Consider the following 21,495-nt stretch of genomic DNA (forward strand, 5'->3'; position numbering starts at 1 on the left):
AAGATTCACTTTCGGAAAATATTTTTTTTTATTTTTCCGATTACTTAAAAGACTATACTTGGGCGTAAAATTTCGTTTTAAGGTCCTCTGGGCATTGAACGCGTTTTGGCAATTCGCCCGGGTCAGGGAAATAAGTAAGGTGAGGCACACAAACACAACTGAATATGCCGAAAAGCATGCAACATATATATATAGGATAGAAAGAAAGGATGATCCTGTCTCTTGCGCTAAAAAGGTTTAGCTTTGTTCAGCATTTGTACCTCGAAATTCGAAAGGGAGGCGTTTAGGGAGACAACATTCAATTTCCAATGAATATTGAAAATCCATTTAACGCAGCTCGCTTTCTAATACCCTTCTCTCCCCTGCCGATTGGACTTCGAATGTGATTGGATCAATTGATTTTATTTATATGGTGGAAGAAAATCCTTACCGAAGGTCTTATCATAGATTTGTAGTGTGTACGCATTGTGCTATATTCGCTGGTAAATACTAGTTTATGATGTGAGCAATTTCATGTAAATTGTCAGGTAAAATGTTGACTTAAATAATTTAAACTAGCCAGTTTTAACAATAAAAATGGATAAAGGAAGCCAATCTCCCTACCATTAAAATAAAATGTAAATATGTATTAACAAAAATTAAAGAAAGTTTCATTGGAAATATTGTGGAGTTGATTGATCACTAATTTCTAGAATAGTCGTACCCTGAGATTTCAGAAGTGTATTTAATTACCCTAAACAATTTCCATAGTTTAAAGGTTGAATCAGCGGAAACTGAACGAATTCTGCTTGATAAGCTTCAAGCTTAAATTCACTAGTTTCGTGGTCCGCTTGACCAATTAATATCTTTCAATTAATTAAGGGTTTTAGTTGAGATAAAATTGAGATATGAAAAATGGCAAATAGGAGGGAAAATTCAAAAGGTGGGGTTGAGATGGGAAGTTAGTGTCCTAGTGGCACTGACACTGACTTTTTTATCTCAACTAAAAACCTTGATTAGTTGTTTGTAATTTTGAAACTTAATTGACAACTAATATATAATAATTAGTTATATTAATTATATTATCAGCAGCTTTATGTTTCGAAAGAATGGAAACCCCTATTTGATCGTTTTTGAAGGGGGGTATTATTTCAATTATAAAAAAAACTCAATATATTATCTTTGTAAATTGAAGAGACGAGGGGGTAACGAAAATGTTTTGAGAGATACATTTCTTTAAAATAAATGTGTGTTATGGTTTAATTAGTTCTGTAAATATTAAAGGCCTTATTTTATAACGACGTTCCCTGAAGTATAAAGTATAAGTACAAAAGTAAATTTCTATTTTTTAATTAAAAGATAAAAGTTGGTTATGTTTATGTTCCTACAAGGAAACTATTGTAATAGTTGTAATTTGATTGTTGGGCTGATGGATTAAATCTCTGGACCCTGCCCGGGGCATAACAATATTTTTTTTCCTTTTCTTTTTCTTTTTTTTTAAGTGCAGTACAGTCTTTGAGAGTTTTTTCTGTTTTAAGTCTATCTGATTTAGTTATTTGCTAGCTGTCAGCTACAAGTTGATACTTTAGGTTTTCAAATTGATATTGTAATTGAATTTATAAATTTTGTGTTTACCGATAGTTTTGTCCTGCCTATCATTGCCGGATTGGTCTTTCCCCGATTAAGTCTAGTTTTGTTCATGATTGATATCGATAATTAGGTTTGTTGGTTCATTTTCTGTTCATGATGCGCATTGTAGAGGAACTTGTGTAAATTATTCATTAAAAAAAAAAAAATACCACCCGTCCTGGGTCAGTCCTCGCTCTTATCCGTCCAGCCACCTAATTGGCGAAGGGGTTAACGGAGTACTCTATATTCCGACATTAGCCCTGTTAGACTACACATGCACGGTAATATATACTTTCACTCTCAACACACACTAGGTACACAATTTATCAGCACCATATACATTAAAACAAATCATTAAAGCTGGTTTATTTTCGTTAACTTGTTTTATTAAAGAAGATATTTCTTTAGTTTTTTTTAACTTTAGAATTTGCGATATTGTGAGATTTTGCTCTCAACACGACACGCAAGAATTGCCAAATTATACAGAAGGCAAACACTTTGAGTGAGTAGAAATACTTCGATTGAATATAAAAAATATATTTTGCATTGTATAAATTAACGCAAAAATGGCACAATTGCACAGATAACAAACACTTTGAGCCCTGAAGATGATCTCAATAAAGATCGAAACGTTGGCACGATAAAGAAAATGTTTTTCTGATACCTACATCACACCAGACCGCATCTCACGATTTCTGAATAATAAAAAATATATTTCGCATTGTATAAATTCACTTTTTTCCCCATCCTAAATGTATTTGTTAAATGTAAACAATGTTTGTAAATCCCAGATCCTGAAGATGATCTCAATAAAGAGCGAAACGTTGGCACGATAAAGAAAATGTTTTTCTGAAACCTACATCACACCGGACCGATCTCACGATTTCTGAATAGTTATTTTTAATGATTTATTCATATTCTCGAACTTACACCCAACATTTCGCACAGGTGTAAAAGAATAAATAAACAAATAGAAAATATTATCACGATAATATTATTGATGTTTACCCCTTTATAGGGACAAATAAAATGGAATAAAAAAGAAGAGAAATAGTCAACGAAATAGAACACGGGCTGAGGTGAGCAAGTCTAGTCACAAGAAGAAGAATCACTTTTCCTCCAACTTAATAATCTTTTAATCGCTCAAATTACTAATTGAGCATGAAAATAGGAAAATCGAAATGAGACGTATGCATAATTTGAAAATTTATCCAAGCAAAATGGAACAAATGAATATGCTAGAAATATTTTATGAAGAAAATTTCGATAATAAACTTTATCAACTAGAAGCAAATAGGCATATTTTCAATATTATCCTTATAAGGTAAAGATATAGCCATAATAATGTAATATATAATGAGTAATCTCGAATTCACATTTTATGTAAAAATTATAATATAAAATTTGAATTAAGAAATATTGCAAATTATATAATTATCAAAGCTTATGTTGATTTTATTTATTAATTCATAGATTATTATCTATGAATATGCTAAGAACAACTAACGTATAATTCGAATAAATGATTTAAACCATTGCAAAATAAACAAATAATTTTATGCCAATAGTCTCTGTACCATCCGCCATTACCACAAAAACGATAACATTAAGGAAACATCAATCCGATATTGGATCGAAGGTGCAAAGTTAATTTTATATGAATCTCGGGCCATTTCGGCATCCTGGAAAATGAAAAGTGGGTAAGGAGGCAAAAAGAACCACGGCGACCCCCCCCCCCCCAATATCCTGGAAACACCAATTAGCACAGCGGACAATTAGAAAAAAAAAATGATTTATCGAGAATGGCAAAGCGGCTGGACTGAATTAACTAAATGTTCGGTCAAACCAAGGACTAGTGGAGATAATGAAAAATAGAAAAAGAATTATCTTAATAATGAAAACTAAGAAAAGAATTATCTCACAAGGCTTTGGATAGGCCACACTAGTCTCACACAAGGATATCTTCTGGCGTGCGGCAGACAACGACAACCACGTCACCTACTAGTGATTTAAAAATCCATAAGTAACGGTTTGGCCTACCCTCAGATTAAAAAAAAGGGTTAATGAATTAGTGATTATCGGTACACTTATTTGAATATATGAAAGTGTTGAATGCATGTTCCTTAATTTAATTTTCCTCTTGTCGTATTTCATGTCTCAAAATGATGGTTGTATGACTTTATTAGCGAAAATGTTGGTGAAATTAGTTTGAATGAAAATAGTCGCTTGAAAAGGCCCGTTACCCTGTATGTTTTTAATTGTAAATAGTTTTGTTGTATTAGTGTGAAAGATTGACGACTAACCTTCGTATTTATCTACAAAGAATAATGATGGATATGCTTGGTGTTTTAGTACATAGGCTTTCATGTGAATGATGATCGGTTACCATCGGAATATCGATGAACTATTGTGGCCCGTCATGTAGTATGCTTATTATTTCTACGAACGATATATTGATGCAAAAATTGATATGATAATAAAGGTGTAAGGGAACTGTCCAGGATCTAAGGTGCAAGATAAAACATGCAGAGGATAAAAATTCAGAAGACGAAATGCAGAAGAGAAACTGATACTATCGCTTTTGAAAATTTGGATCATACTGTATCATCATACTCACAGTTTGTTGTTTTCAACGATCGGAATTGCAAGCTTAAAGCATCATCATTTTGAAGGATTTCCGAACATGTCTTCGACATGAATTGCATGAGTGAAACTGCCGATCCCCCGTCAACGTCCACGTTCCAATGAGAAGCTGGTTTATATTGTCGGTCAATTTTGAATTTCAAGACAAGTAAATATTATCGTATTAAATACTGTAAGAAAACAATTTTAATTTAGTGAATAATTTGTATGCCTTTTTATTAATTAATTAATAGAAATAAAAATAAAAATAATCAATAATAGATTAATAAATTAATGACAAAATTAAATAATGAAATTAAATTAATTAAATTGATTAATTTGTAAGTCAAAAATTATTTAGGTACGCAAAATTGGTGGCAAATCAAAATGTACTATATTTTAACTTCAAATTTCTCAAATTAATCTACATTGCCCATCAAGAAAACCGACCACCTGGTTTTTGCTCGAAAAAATGGCCAACTTTCGAAATGCATATTTTCTCTGCCTTTTACGTTACCTATGCTAGGGTTCATTTTTGAGAAAATTTTACGCTGAACAAGATGGCTTTTTTATATCTCTTCCTAGCTTCAGTCATTCATCATTAAATTCAAAAATTCGGGAACATGTTAAATAAGAATTGTCGCTTCCCTGTTCACTTTTTAGAAAAAGTCTTCGAAAACAAAGGTTGTAGAGTGTAACATTTGCGAAAACATGACGTTTCAAAATGTACGCATTCTCGAGGTGGGAGGGTGATTTTCCCAAAAATCGCGAATAACTTGAAAATTGTTAAGAAATCGGGCAAAGTGGAAAATGAACAATTGAAAGCTTTCCAATCGATTGCTAAAGGGCATAGCTCCAGCACGATTTCCTGGCTCCACACACAATTTGAATTTTTCACAAAAAGTGTCAAAATGAACATGTTCACCGAATTTTTGAATTAGCTGATGGAGATTGAAGCTTAGAAAACATTTAAAAAAGCCATCTTGTTTAGCGTAAAATTTTCTCAAAATGAAACCTAGCGCAGGTTTGTGCCGTAAAGGCTGAGAAAATATCCCTTTCCAAAGTTGCTCCTTTTTTCGTGCAAAAACCAGATGGTCGGTTTTTTATTTGATAGGTAGCCAATTGAAATTTTATTTTGTTTCACGTACATGGTCTTTGAATTCAGAATCCAGCTTCTCATTGGAACGTGGTGAAATTTAAGATGAAATCCAGATGGTGGTGGATGAAATCAACAAACCGTGAGTAAGCTCCGACTTTTCAAAAAAGATTAAACAACATATTTACCCCACCTTTATCATTTCTAGTAAAAAAGTCAGAAAGTATACTATATCTTTTATACGTCAGGCTTTCTTTGGTTGCAATTTCACTTACATTTTTTCTTTTTTTAAATCAAAGTCTATAAAGAGAAGTCAGAAAATATTTTTAAAGATTGTCGCGTCAAAAATTGGGACTTTTCTCTCTCCAAAGAGGCCGAAATCTTTCGCCAAATTCGGACGAGACGTGACTTTTGTTGAGTGGATTGGCAGAAGTAGGTGGACCGTTCCTGCTTCTCTCATGTTATATTAAAGCTTTGGTCTTCTCCCATCGTCCATCTACTTAATGGATACATGGAAACGCACTATTGGAAAAAAAATCACCTGTCGAAAAAATGTAAAGGAAAATTCTTAATTCGAAAAAAGGAACGAACCCTTTTTTGTCCCTTTATCCGTGGGAGAATCCCCCAGGCGCTGGATGGTAGCAAACGGCCGTTTTTCAACGTATAAATTTACATAGTAGAAACAAAAATTCTTTAACTATTTGTTAAAAAACAGTATAAAAAGGACGGTGAATTTATTAATATAAGTTTTAGAAGTAGTGAAAAAGTATATGGTTTTTGAGTGAATCTGGCCGACTTATCACATTTTGTACTGTATCTTTATGTTTGATCTTATTCTTATACAGGTTTTTCACGTATAGAGTATATTAATTATTATCTCTTTTTTATTTAACTCTGATAAATATAAATTCTGGCTCAAACATGTTAATTTTGTCAGTGATTTGTTAATCAGGGAATTATTCTTTCTATGTAAGGTCTTGGTTGAATTAAAAAAGTCAGTGTCACGAGCGGGATTCGAACTCACGACCTTTGGCTAAATACGCCGCTCGATACTCTCCTACTTGAGCTATCGTGACTTCGATCCTCTCGGACACCAATTCTCCATCTCAACCTACAACCGTTCGAATTTTCCCTCTTTTTGTCCAAGAGGTTACGACAGCTCGTGAATGTAGAAGTATCGGCGTATTTAGCCGAAGGTCGTGGGTTCGATTTCCGCTCGTGACACTGACTTTTTTATCTCACCCATGACCTTATATATAAAGAATAGAACTGAAAGAAGTAACTTTGTCAATTAACCACTAAAACGTAAATGGGTTAATCAGTGATTTGTACAGGAGTAACGTCTCGATTGGTGCGTGATATTATTATTATTGTTAATAATAATTTCGTTTTATTTGGAGCCTATCCATAGGACTTATTACAAATATAGTCAAAGTATGTTTTTTCACACGACCACCTCGACAAATGCCATGGGAAACCAGCCAATGCCGGCATTCACAAGCACTTTGACAAAAGGAATGTTGATCTTACGTATAGTGAGGTTAGTGACATAGTTAGGAGCATTGATGATTTGTCTGATGATTTTTGATTGTAAGTATTGGGTGTGCTAGTTGTTAGATGGCTTCGCAAACCCCATAATTCCACACCGTATGATATGGTCGGAGAAAATTCTTGCTTGAGGTTAGTTTAGTGTTAACGGTCAACATGGATATCGGTCTTAATAGTATTCGTAGTTGTCATATCTTCTGTTAAGTTGGTGTCTTTTAAGGCTTGTGTGGATATTCCACGACATTCTGTTGTCTAGGTACACTCCAAGGTATATTCCTTGGATGGAAGTCGGTACCTACTTGTGATGATGTACAGTGAGGGCAAGACAGTTTTTTCAATGTGAACGTACAATTAGTGCATGTTTTTTCATTTAGCCTTATCCTCAACTTTTTGCGCCAGATAAATTCAAGTTTTTAGAAGAAGCTTGAATAAGATTCAGATAGTTGATAATAACTTTTAAACAAGCAGCAATATATTGTTATCGTGTTACAAATTTAAGATTTCCCAAGTAACTATGAAGCAGAAAATAATTAAAATTTACTAAAAAATTATTTATTATTTTTCACGAAAAACGGAACATATAGATAACGTCAACGTTCAATTGTCGCCGAGAATCGAATAGATTACATGAAATTTGAAAAAGGGCAAAAAGGAGGGAAAATTCAAAAGGTGGGGTTGAGATGGGAAGTTGGTGTCCGAGTGGATCGAGGTCACGATACCTCAAGTGGTAGAGCAGCGGCGTATCTAGCCGAAGGTCGTGGGTTCGAATCCCACTCGTAACATTGAATTTTTAAGTTCACTTGTGAGTACGTTTGATGTATAAATGTGATGTGGCGCTGCGGTTGTGCGGGAAAGACCGATGAAATCGGGTCCACTTATGCTGCGGTGCGGGGAGATGTCAGGCGTGCGGTCGTGGTGAATCAAGACGTAGATCACAACTGATTGTAGTGCGGCGGACGAATAATAATAATAACGCCCGTATTGTTGAACAGAACAGAACGTTGAACTATCGATTCACAATACAAATAACTTATACAAAATTGCTGAAACATCTAAATTTAAGAAACAGAGCGTATGCTGTCTTCTTGGCGGTTGAGACGCGACTGGTCTAGTTGACTGGACTTGACAAAAAAAAAGAAGGGGCGTTTCCATGGTAATGAAAAATACAAAACAATTCACCGTAGGAACGGCGACGTGTAAACACTGGTGCTCATGGCAACCGAAAGCATAACATTTGGTTCCCATAGCAACGGGAGGCGTAAACATTCGTTCCCCGTGGCAACGAGACCAAACAAACTAACTTAAATTAAAACAAATAAAAATTAAATTCAGGGGTAAACATTAATCTCAACTAAAAACCTTAATTAATTGAAAGATATTAATTGGTCAAGCGGACCACGAAAACTAGTGAATTGCACAGATAACCTTTAAGAAATATTACATTGAATGTTTTGATTTGTTTAAATTGACTATCCACGAAAAGCTTTCTTGTCACTTTTTCATAAACTTCTATTTTGTGTACTAAGTTGAAAAGGTTTTCAAAAAACTGTTGTCAAATTATGTAAAAGCTTATGTGTCAAACCAACATTATTACCGCTGAAAATATTTGATATTCTTACCTGCTTTTCTAAAAAGTTTATAAGGGTTCGACCAGGGTGTTGTATATTTAGAGCTGTCAAGTTGGCCACTCTCAAAGACAATTCGTATCTCCATCTCTCTAAAACAGACAAGAAAAAAAGTGTTAGAATAAAAAAAAATGTTTTTGAAAATCACGGTAAACTTTACCAATATGAAAAGAACAATTTGTAGGTTCAGTCAATAAATCAAAATGCTTGAATCAACAGAAGTGGTTGTTTTAAGATTGGAGCAAATTTACCTCGCGGATGTTTAACTTGTAATTAAATCTCTTCCTAGCTCGTGTGTACTTTGGGCCAACCGCAGCTTGAATCCTCAAACTGTCTTATAAATTGGAAACGATTTCCAATTCCTATTGTTTGACGAGGGAGCATAAATGAAATATGTTTCACACTTGGACGGAACAATAAATTCCGGGCCCGATGATAAATCGTCCCAATTTTGTTCTCGGACCGACTTAACTGAATAAACAGTTGTTTTATCGGTTCTCCTCGAAACTCGTGGCATTTACAGGTTGGCTGTATAGGCTGTGAAATACACTTAGACTTCAGGATATATTAAATCAGTTTCGTCCGCTTATCAGTACAATTTTATCATATTTTCTCATTCTAAAGCCAGAAAGCACTTACGGCTCAATAATTATCTATTTAAATATTATTGCCTACTAATCGGCGTAATTTATTATCTCTATGTTAAAAGACAATGAAGGATGAGGTCACTTTTGCAAGGTGCAAAAAATGAATTTATACAATGCTAAAAAATTAATAAAAAAAAATAAAATGAGTTTTAAACACTGCTAGAAAATTTTAGATCTAAAAAAATTATACAATGCTAGAAAATTTTAGATTAAAAAAATGAATTTATACGATGCTACACGGAAAACAAACACTTTGAGTGAGAGCAAATACTTTGATTGAATCTAAAATTTTCTAGCAATGTATAATTTTTTAAATTTAAAATTTTCTAACATTGTATAGTCATTTTTTTAATCTAAAATTTTCTAGCGTTGTATAAATTTATTTTATTTATTTATTTATTTTTTCATCTAAAATTTTCTAGCATTGTATAATTTTTTAAATTTAAAATTTTCCAGCATTGTATAAATTCATTTTTTAATCTAAAATTTTCTATCATTGTATAAATTCATTTTATTTATTTATTTTTTCATCTAAAATTTTTTAGCATTGTATAAATTCATTTTTTCACAACTTACATGTATTTGTAAAATTTAAACAATGTTTATAAATCCCAGGCCCTGAAGATGATCTCAATAGTGATCGAAACGTTAGCACGATAAAGAAAATGTTTTTCTAAAACCTACGTCACACCAGACCGCATCTCACGATCTCCAAATAATTACAACTAACGGTCACTATACACCACACAAATTTCAATAATTTTCAATTCGCAATGATGATGCGAAAAATTGCAAAGCGTTCTTCGTTTTTCATAAAGCGAAAATAAGCACATTAAAAGCACAACGACCAACCAATAGATTTAGAAATGTTGGTACTAGAAGTATGTGATCAAAACCAACAATACAATACTACGAGCCGGCTCAAATTCAAAATTTTCCAAATTTTATACTGCATAAAGTTCTACAGATTCCTTACGGCATGACTCCTTGTAGAATGTGCTTTGGGCTTTGGTTTTTTGAATTGTTCCGTCAGTTGTTTATAATCTAAGCAACGGAAATGAACGAAAAAAATAGCATATCTCAAAACTATACAAATGAAAAAAAATATGCCACTTTATTATACATAAAAAAAAATTTACATATTATTTTCTTCTATATTATATAATCTGTATTCTCTTGTTCTTGAAAAACCTTTGGAGGTTGATTCCTCGCCTTTTGTGCTTATGCTTTGATCTTTTCAACTTGTTTTGGCAGATTTTATTCTCCTTCTACGTTTGGGATCGTACCAACATTTTGAAAATCTAAGCACTAGAAGTAAGTAAAAAAATAATCCATTATATTTCGTGGTCTATTGGCCAAATTACTTCTTTCAGTTAATTAATCTTTTTACGTAAGGTTTTGGGGAGTTGGTGTCCGAGTGGATAGTAGTCACGATAGCTCAAGTGGTTAGAGCAGCGACGTATTGAGCGTGGGTTCGAATCCCGCTCGTGACACTACCTTTTTCATTTCAACCTAAACATTACATAGAAAGATTAATTTAAAAAATAATAATATTCCCGAAAAATGTGAAGCCGTTGATAAGAATATGGTTCCGGTTGGATGAGATAAAAGCCAATAATTTGTTGTATTATTTTATTTTTATTTTATATTATTTAAAAAAATAGTATTTCCTACTTCATTACATATCTTTATAATTTTGTGAAAACTCATCATATGAGTGAGTGATCATGTATAATCTCATGTTTTTCATAAACGTCTTCCAGCTTCCTCATCGCGTGACTCCTCTCATTTTGTGCTTTCGTTGCGAATTCCTGCACCTGTTTGTAAGATTTGTTAGTGTGTATATGTTAAGATATGTTAGTTGTATTTTTTTTAAAAGTTATCATTAGCAAATGACCTGACAAACGTGTTTTTCCAACATTTTTGTAATGATTTTGATGACAAGATATCTGAAGCTAAATGTGCTCTTGTAAATTTTCGTTCACTAAATGCGCTTTTCCAGATATATTATTCATAGGTTTTACCAACTTTTCTTTATAATCAATCATCTAATCACGGGTAATTTTATTTTTCAAAGAATATTAGTAATATTGCATAAAATGGTAAAAAAAATGGAGACAAAACTCATTTTATGTCTGTAAATGAAATCACTGACTGGGTTCTTCTATTTGTGCTTGAATTTAGTAAAGTTCATTTATTAAATTTAGTTTGAACACTTAATAACGTAATAATACGTGTATAATTTTTTTTTCAAATAGATAATTTAAATATGACTATTTTTTTATTTTTTAAGAGATAAATGCAATAAAGAAAAGGAACAAGAATTGCTCAAAACAAATAAACAAAAATTGAACCGAAATACTTTAGAAAAGAATATTCTACACACGATTGCTCTTGGAGGAAGGAAACGCAATTGGGACTAATCCAAACAAATATATTCCGCCCGGAAAAAAACCTGGAAAGTTTCCCTCAGAGGGAATACAATCGCAACGTCAAACAAACTGTGGCAAACATACGATAGTACTGTTTACCTTGCCGGTAATGTAAAAGTATCCTGGTAGTATACAAAATATCGTTTTGAATATTGTTTCAATGTAAATTTTGGAAAATAACTACAAATAATCATTTCATCTGTCTAGGTAACACAATGAATTTTAACCCGTTAATGGGCCACCGTTCAGCATCAATTCCGACTTTTGCCATGTTTTGATGTAATCAATCAAAATCCCGTTTTGATTAAGAATTACTGATTACCGATTTATGTAAGCGCAAATCTGCACACACGTGAACAGAGTTGAGCCTCCCAATTATCGCAGTCCACCTGCAATTCCAGCTTTTGTAATTTACAATGAATTACGGGCAGGCCTCTAGAATCACCCACCCCGAGTGTCCGGGGTCAGACTTCGATCTTTTCCGTCCAGCCTCCGAGTTGGTTTCCGGGTGTTGTCAACTGCTAGGTCATTTCACCCAACGCAATCAGTTCCTAAATCCAAGCCGATTCACACTCTCATTCATTCTTAAATTCATTCTTTCCTATTCACTGAATTAGGATGGCGATATTCCTCCATCACCCTTTACACCTTTCATAAAACTAAGCTAGTTGGAAGTCAATGAAGTACGTGACATTACGCGATCGACCACACTACACATTCACGCTAATAAATATATTCATTCTCAACATACGCCAGACACACAAAACAATCATTTCGATACATTAAAACAACCGCCAAGAATCGGAAGAGAGGACCCCAGATCCACAATTCTCATATCGGGAAACATTCCTGCGCGCTCTATATAAAGAGCCAAGAAATATCAGCCTTCATATGTATGATAGGACACATCGAGCATTTTTTCTCTCCAGCTCTGGCCCAAAAGTCTCGCATAGCCTACCAATAGCCCACCCATTGACAGTGCTCTTGATACAGGTTATCGTTTCTGCTGATCAGGACGCTGCTAATTTGTTTGAATATTTTTTTTCCGTCAGGGAGCCGGATGGCAGTGGTTAATCACGGAGGTTGGGACGACTGAACTGAATTCTTCATAACATTTTTTTATATTTTTTTGAAGCTACATAAAAACGTACCAATGAATAGACTAAAAGAATATACTTTTTTTTTCAATTACTGAAGTGTGGAAAAACACCACTACCATAACATATAGTAACACATTAATTACAAATATTTATTTGTTAATATCAATTTTATTTGAAAATAATTCGTATATTCAATTAATAATATTCGATTTTTCGAAATGGCACAAATTTTTCGTTCGGAAAAATCGTGTATAATTAAATGAATATACATACAATACAAAGGTATTAATTTTGTTGGTCGTACGATATAATATTTCTAAGAAATAGTTTCAGACCAAGTGTTGTTGGTACCGATTATTAAAAAAATCTCATCTAGTGTTCATTCTTGTAATACAAACTATTTATTAGCAATTAACTTAAACAATTAGTGGTACATGTCGTATTAAATCACAGAATTTTATGTAAAATGCATTAAAGTTAACTAGTTTGTTTTAAAATTAAATAAAATTAATTAACCCGTCTGCCTGGAATGTTAGACACTTTTTTAAATACTGCAACCATACAAATGTTGACCCTCGCTATTTAAGAGCTTTTGGCGAGGAAAAGCCTTTTTATATTATTTTAAACACTTTCAAATCAGGTTGAACACTTGTTTAAGTACATTAAGTGTAACTAGCCTTTTAATAAATCAACTAACCTTAAGAGGTCATTAACGTTTAACAAAATTTCGCCATCCGTCCAATTAGATAGTTTAACACTTTGATATTATAAAAGTTAAAAGTAATAAAATTCAACATGATTCATAAAGCGAATTGGGGTTTTCTTATCTATATATGTTTTTGTAAATAGCAAAAAATTTCTTTCATTTTTTCGTGTTTCTATATCACAACTTAAAATTGAAATTATTTGACTATATGGAGGGAAAATACGAAAGGTGGGGTCGAGATGGGAAGTGTCCGAGTGGATCGACGTCACGATAGCTCAAGTGGTAGAGCAGCGGCGTATCTAGCCGAAGATCGTGGGTTTCGAATCCCGCTCGTGACACTGACTTTTTTATCTCAACTAAAAACCTTAATTAATTGAAAGATATTAATTGGTCAAGCGGACCACAAAAACTGGTGAATTTCATAAGTAAAAAAGAAGTATACCTTCACTAAAGCTCTCCGTGGCGATTTCATTTGCCGCCGAGAATCAAATAGGTAACACGACGTTTGAAAAATGGCAAAAAGGCGGGAAAATTCAAAAGGTGGGGTTGAGGTGGGATGCTAGTGTCCGAGTGGATCGAGGTCACGGTAGCTCAAGTGGTAGAGCAGCGGCCTATCTAGCCGAAGATCGTGGGTTTCGAATCCCGCTCGTGACACTGACTTTTTTATCTCAACTAAAAACCTTAATTAATTGAAAGATATTAATTGGTCAAGCGGACCACAAAACTGGTGAATTTAATAAGTAAAAACGAAGGGTACCTTCACTAAAGCTCTCCGTGGCGATTTCATTTGTCGCCGAGAATCAAATAGATTACACGACGTTTGAAAAATGGCAAAAAGGAGGGAGAATTCAAAAGGTGGGGTTGAGATGGGAAGTTAGTGTCCGAGTGGATCGAGGTCACGGTAGCTCAAGTGATACAGCAACGGCGTATCTTGCCGAAGATCGTGGGTTCGAATCCCGCTCGTGACACTGACTTTTTTTTCTCAACTAAAAACTTTAATTAATTGAAAGATATTAATTAGTCAAGCGGATCACAAAAACTGGTGAATTTAATAAAGAAAAAGGTTGCTCGATGAGTCTCAAGTAATTAAAGGATGTACCTTCCTTTGCGATATCCACTTGCCAATGACCTCGATGCCTCATTCTCACAATAATATTCTGAACTTTCGGTTTAAGATTATGTCTTTCCATGTCTAAAGAGAATTCAACTGGATTAAAATGGAGAAAAGACGAGAAATGGTGTTGTTTACAACTTGAGTAATCTTTAAGTTTACTATTCTTATGTAAATCCGTTATTATAAATGAGACTTAACATTTGGTTTTGTTTGGGTTGTTTATTGTATTTGGTTTTATCAAACTAACAAGAATATATCGGTTAATTTAATTAGAATAATTAGAATAAGAGTAAATTACATACCTCCTTTTTCATTTTTGAGCAGTTTATACGCATTTGTAATTCCATCGTGTACTATGTCTATGTAAATATAACTTCAAACCTCAAAATTTCAAACTCATCTTGTAATATGTTTTTACTTTGTTTCTGCTAACTATCAAATTTAAAAAAATTATTTAGAAACTAACAAAGAATGATATGGAAGTGCAGCTAGACCAAAAATTTTTAGAACTTTCTTGTGCTCATGTCCGAACTTTCTTGACAATGGCCAGGAGGAGCGGAGAAGTAAATAAATGTTTTCAACTTTTTATTTATTGCGGGTTTCCGTAAGGTTTTCCATATACTTAAAGATTATTGTACTTCAGTAGATTTGTTCTTGTGCTTTGCATAATAAAATGATATGGAAAGTTGTATCACATCAGATTGAATGTATGAAAGTAACAAAAGCCAAAAAAGACGCATCCAGTAAAGCAGGTCGTAAATTGTTTGCTTGAGAAGTCAATTTGTGTTTGTTCTAAGCAACATTTTGCGGCATTTATTTATGAAATAATATTGCATTCCAAAAATAGAAATTTCTGTCCAATCTAAAAATTCATAACCCCCCTATATTTTATCAACAGTATCACTTCCGTTAAATTTCAAATATCTTTACTTTCTTGCTTCGGGTNTATATATATATATATTATGTCAATATAATTTAGTGAAAAAGGTTAAAGGGTTTTTATTAAAAACCACTGTAATTTTTCATGTAAATCAGTAGAGTTGTTTTCATGATATTTTAAAAAAATCTGAGGCAAAAAATACGAGAAAACTTGTTTCTCAAAAAATTTATTCAGTGGTTTTTTGGCTGTAAAAACGAATACAAACTTTGTTTTTTTGATTAAAAAAATATGTTTTACCCCGTTTTTGCTATATCGCTCGGTGAAAATGGTATTGAAATTTTACCGCAGTACGTTTATCGTATATATTATAATACATAATTTGTGATCCTAGGCTCCTTGGAAGTTATAACGATGAGATACTTTGGATGCGCGCGTATGTTGACAAGGTTTTTTATACTTGATAATAGAGAGACTCCATTGGATATTTTTGAGCGTCCTGGATGAGCAGTTGTCGCATAATGTATTCAGACGTATAGGTGTCAACGGGGAACAATGTTAGCCTGCGGTTTCTATTTTAAAAAAACGTGCCATTCCTCCAGAATAAAAGGGCCGGGCTCCATTTTCAACATTGGGCGGATTTACATTTTAAAAGAAAGGACATTAATCAAAGTAGGCTGGTGACCTCTCGCCCGTTTCGCTCCTGACGACTTCCTGTACAACTTAAGCCCGCCACTTCTTGGGAGTGAACTAAACAGATTTATGGCTATACTACACATAAACAGATTTATGTTAAAAGGGGGACGCCCTTTGTGCCCACTGCCCTCTCGCCAAAACACGGAAAAGACCTTGCTGGGTGTTGTAAACTTTTTGCTAATTTACATCTATTTGTTTCTGTGTATTTCATAACGTTACTTTACTTTGCAGGAAACGAACAAAAATAATTTGAAACATGGCCTGTTCAAACAGACAACCTTGCTCTTTCTAAATACACAATCAAAACACATAAAATAACACTGTTTGGAAAAATCATAAATATACGATTAGATTACCGATTCGTTGAAGTAACAAGGCCCTTCATTAAATATGACAATATTAACCAACCCCTCTGTTAAACATCGATAAAAACGCTCATACATAAAAAAAATTAACATGATCCTTTTTCGTTTTTTCCCATATCACGTTAAAAGTAACAACTTTAATTTTTTTATATAGAAAATGTTTCATGCTCGACTCAATATTAATTCGACAATTCTATAAAACTAAACAAAAGTACTATTTTACCTATAAAATCAACTAATACCTAACACCAATTAATCTACCAATAATGTAAATATTATGTTATATATCCTTTGAATAGCCATGACTCCTTCCACCACAAAAACATAAAGATATACAAACAGATCCTCCATAACAATCTCTACCCTAAACACATAATTAACAGAATAATCAACAATTACAACTCAACACTAACACCATCCACTATTACTAATAATACTACATTAAGTCTATCGAATACAAGAAACCAGCATACATTTCCATACCATTTATCCAAGGCCTATCACACAAATTAAACACATTTCTCTTGTTCGATAACTACAAAATAGCTTTCAAAAATTACTTCAAACACTTTTTTACAAAATTAAAGATCCCACACTACTAACAAATAAATCTGACGTAATCTACAAGATCAACTGTTTAAACTGTCCGGCAACTTACATCGGTCTTACGTCCCAATATCTGGACAAGAGAGTAAAGCAACATAACTACGATTGCAAAAAACCCAAGCAAAATCCTACAGCACTCGCTACCCAATTTATAATACACAATCAAAACACATAAAATAACACTGTTTGGAAAAATCATAAATATACGATTAGATTACCGATTCGTTGAAGTAACAAGGCCCTTCATTAAATATGACAATATTAACCAACCCCTCTGTTAAACATCGATAAAAACGCTCATACATAAAAAAAATTAACATGATCCTTTTTCGTTTTTTCCCATATCACGTTAAAAGTAACAACTTTAATTTTTTTATATAGAAAATGTTTCATGCTCGACTCAATATTAATTCGACAATTCTATAAAACTAAACAAAAGTACTATTTTACCTATAAAACTTTTGTTGCACTTTTCCACATCCAAAATGTAATTGTAATATGTAAATAATGTTTGTAAATCCCAGGCCCTGAAGATGATCTCAATAAAGATCGAAACGTTGGCACGATAAAGAAAATGTTTTTATAAAACCTACTTCGCATGAAACCTACATCACACCAGACCGCATCTCACGATTTCTAAATAAATTATGTTATATACTTTTTTTTACATACATGAACCATTTTTATTTCATGATTTCCTGTAGGCAGTATTTTCGAGCTCCAATATCATTCCGTCTCTTCAATTTTGGTTTCGGCAGCATCACTCTACACGGACTTCATCGCATCTTCCTTTGAGAAGAAGAAGTGCTGCTCAGATATTTTATTAAAAGTCAGGTAAGGTTTGATCGAGTTTGACCCAAGCTTTGGAAATTCAATGTCATCGTTCCATTCATTTACTAACTCATCCGAAAATCCTATCTGTACGAATGTTTTGAAAGCACGAATCGGAACATCTTCTATCATCTATCCACTATGGCGAAGTGTACTGCAGGGTAGCATCATTGGCTCCATTCTCTATTCAGTATCCTGGACGGACATTCCACTATTACAATATTGTTCACATTGCATACGATACCGCCATCCATTAAGAAACCCCCAGGACCTCTCTTATTTGCAAGAATGGAGGATCTCTCATCACCTTAATAATCTAGCCCAATCCTTGCCTACAAATCCCATAAAACATGGCCCAGCGATTTTCATTCAATTCACGTGGTAAACTGAAATGTCATGGGAGAATAATATTGATTATTTTGCGATGCTTGCCACCATCTAAACATATAAATAGTTCGAATCTATATATCCGTAAATTACCGAATGTTTATTATTGATTGTACCTTGTAATTTTATTTCTCATGTTTAGCCATTTAGTCCTCTGTCATATAGTTAGACTTTGCAATTTTGTGAATGTGTGGGCGTTTTGAATCAACTCGAATTACTTTGTTTGCTTTAGGTGGTTTGGAATAAACCTAAAATTAGAAATTTTGTCGTTATTGGTTTGTTATGATTTTATCAAAAAGTTCATTTGTGTAATTGTAAACAATGTCTGTCATAAAATGTATTCTCTAAAATCAAGAAAGCATTTTGTAGGTGAAGGATTGAAATCTATCTTGGTATAGGTCAAATTTCTGATCCATAATTTCTTTGTTTGTTATTATTTTTACATTATACACTTCCACCCAATTGATTTTTTTTTCATTTTTTGATAAAAGAAAATTCTGCCTTTAAATTGTCTGATTGTTTTTATCAATAAATACTTGTGCATGCTAGGTTTTAAATTGGAAATATCATTTACAGGTGAACACACTTAATCCTTAATCCAAAACAAGGATAAAGGATTTTTCAATGTTTTTAAATGTTTATTCAGTCTCATTTGAATACTGAAGCAATCAGCTGTTTTCATCTTTCTTTTCTTAATTTCAATTTTTAAATTAAAAAATGCCACTTAGTGCTGAGGATGTTACGCCTGGTTTGGCACTTAGTGATGATGGATGTTCTAACAGGTATGCGGCTATTGCCATCAGAGTTCCCTACAAACCACTGCCAGACGCCGTGAGACGTTTTCGAGAAACCACAAAGGCCCGGTTCTGGATGCCCGAGGTTAACAGAACCACCGGATGACCGATTTTTGAGTATGAGAATTTTGCGAAACGGGAATCTTACTGTTGTTCAAACGATTCATCAGCTCCAGGAAGTTCGAATTGTCCAAATTTCTGAACGCACTGCTCGAAGAAGATTAAATCAGTATGGGCTGATGGCTTTTCGCCCCGTAAGAGGGCCAGAATGGCCCAGAACACACAGCATTTCACAGCTCTCGTTTGCTCGAACTTGTTTTAGACGATTGGACTACTGTACTTTTTGAAAGAGTGTGGTGAAGGCGAAATGAAAAGTACGATACTCGTTATTTTACCCAGAGCTAACCTTTTCAACGTAGGCCAGTGATGGCACGGGCGGTCATTTCACTGGGAAGTCGCACAGAGTTGGTTGTTGTTCGTGGAGAGTCTTTGGCGGCCACTGTCTATGTGGATGAAATTTTGGAACATCATGCGTTGCCTATACTCGATGAAATCAGCAACAATGTTATTCTAATGGACAATAATGCCCGTCCACATGTCGCTCGCATAACATCATTGTCTTAGCTTGGCCATCTCGTTCTACAGACATGAACCCCATCGTACATTTATGGGATAACCTCAAAAGACGAATAAGCGCACGTCCATTACTTTCTGATACACTCCACGATCTTGAAAGGTCTCTTCGTGAAGAATGGACTAACCTCCAGGAAAGGGACATTTCCAAACTGGTAGAAAGTATGCCGAAGCTTCTTCGAGATTTAATTAAGGCATGAGGATGAAATGAGACATATTGAAATGTTTATTAAAACCCTAAAATTTTTTTTTTTTTACTTTTTTAGACAAAGATTCAATTAATAACGTTAAAACACATGAAACTTTGATGTATATATATAAAGCGATATACAAATCAAGTTATATTACAAATAAAAAATGGAAGGAGAAAAGTGGGTGGAAATTTTTGCCTGTCAGTGTATTATTTGAGGGTTATATGAACCATCTGAGTGCCGGTGTTTTTAATAATTTGTTATGCACCCCAACTTGCGTGTTTCCGAATACATGATTGATTAGTATCCAAGCAAGGAATGTTTTGTTTGAGATACATTGTTTTATACTATAAAAATCTTTATTAATAAACAAGTTTATTGATACATTTTTAAAGGTTATAGAAGTTGATAATTCATTGTTTAGGGTATTCAAGCAATAATTGTTTCGTATTTTTCGTATGGTTTTTTTACGGGGTTCGCAAACATTTGTAAGTACATGGTGTATGAATCTGACGGCATTCGAACCTGGGACCTTTACCTTCCAGTGATGAGCGCGATGACAACGTCTAAACCTATGCGGCTACCGACGCCACAAATTCCTTTATTATTGTACATCAAAAAGAAAATGACGCAAATCAAACACCTAAATGGGAAAAAGAAACGTTTCCTTTTATTTTTATTATATCTCTTTTACATTGTAACCTTCTGGCCCAGAAGCAGAGCACTTAGAGAAAAGTTAGTGCCGGCTGTAAAACAGATCGTAAGCCGGGGTGTAAAAAGGGAGTTAAGCCGGATAACAACAGAAGGACGCGCCCTAAGGGGAACAATTATTATTGCAACGCGTGGCTTAATGGCCAACGCCGTGTATATGGACATTCGACAATCGTAAAATCTCCCGACATAAGTGATATGGACTTTTATAAAAGGTAACGAGCCTATTTTAAGATAAGGCAAGACGTTCTTCACGATCTGTTGATATCGCAGTCACATTGGGTGAAAATTGACTTTTTCTATCACTACGTTTCACTACGTGTAGTTTGTAATTATAATAAACCCTACCTTCGAATCTATATTGTCTAACAGAATTATTTTCAAGCATATATTTGTTATATATAAAAGTTTTTTCCCGTAAAATATGATTGGTTGTTTTTATTCAACTTTGTTCGTCTGTTACAGTTGAGCTTATGTGGCACAGAGTTTCGCAAAGTATATACTAGATCCATCTGGGAGTGTAATTAGATATTCATAATTTTGATGTGATCATAAAAGGGAAATGTAGTTTCTGAATATTTGCTAAACCATAAACATGATACTCACAGTAATAATACTGTACATAATGCAGTAATAAACGAAACTCACCCATAGAAATAAAATCATAACATATAGAAGCTAAATAAACCACATTCCCATGCATATGAAAAAAAAGGAACAAATGAAAGAATACGCTAATATCATTAATCAAATTCAATATCGATAACATACTTATATCAGCACCACATCACACAAAACATAAAATAAAACATATAAAACAACCATCACATTCCACGTAACAAACATTTCTGTATAGTCAACTTCTTCAGCAATTTGGCTTTTCTTTCCTTAATTAACCCCGTCTAT

The 21,495-nt window shown here is 33.6% G+C and overlaps 1 protein-coding gene across 3 annotated transcripts in view; it reads right to left on the reverse strand.

Annotated features, from left to right (window-relative positions):
- The window catches only part of LOC106664542, a 382,600-nt gene that overhangs the window by 40,808 nt on the left and 320,297 nt on the right, over positions 1-21,495 (reverse strand). For all 3 annotated transcript variants that reach the window (XM_014390354.2, XM_014390356.2, XM_014390357.2), the window contains exon 6: positions 8,494-8,591. In XM_014390354.2, coding sequence (XP_014245840.1) covers positions 8,494-8,591 — 98 coding nt within the window. The remainder of the gene's footprint in view (positions 1-8,493; positions 8,592-21,495) is intronic.

The sequence above is a fragment of the Cimex lectularius genome, unplaced genomic scaffold (assembly GCF_000648675.2).
Source record: "Cimex lectularius strain Harlan isolate CLEC.00 unplaced genomic scaffold, Clec_2.1 scaffold13, whole genome shotgun sequence".
Lineage (NCBI taxonomy): Eukaryota > Metazoa > Arthropoda > Insecta > Hemiptera > Cimicidae > Cimex > Cimex lectularius.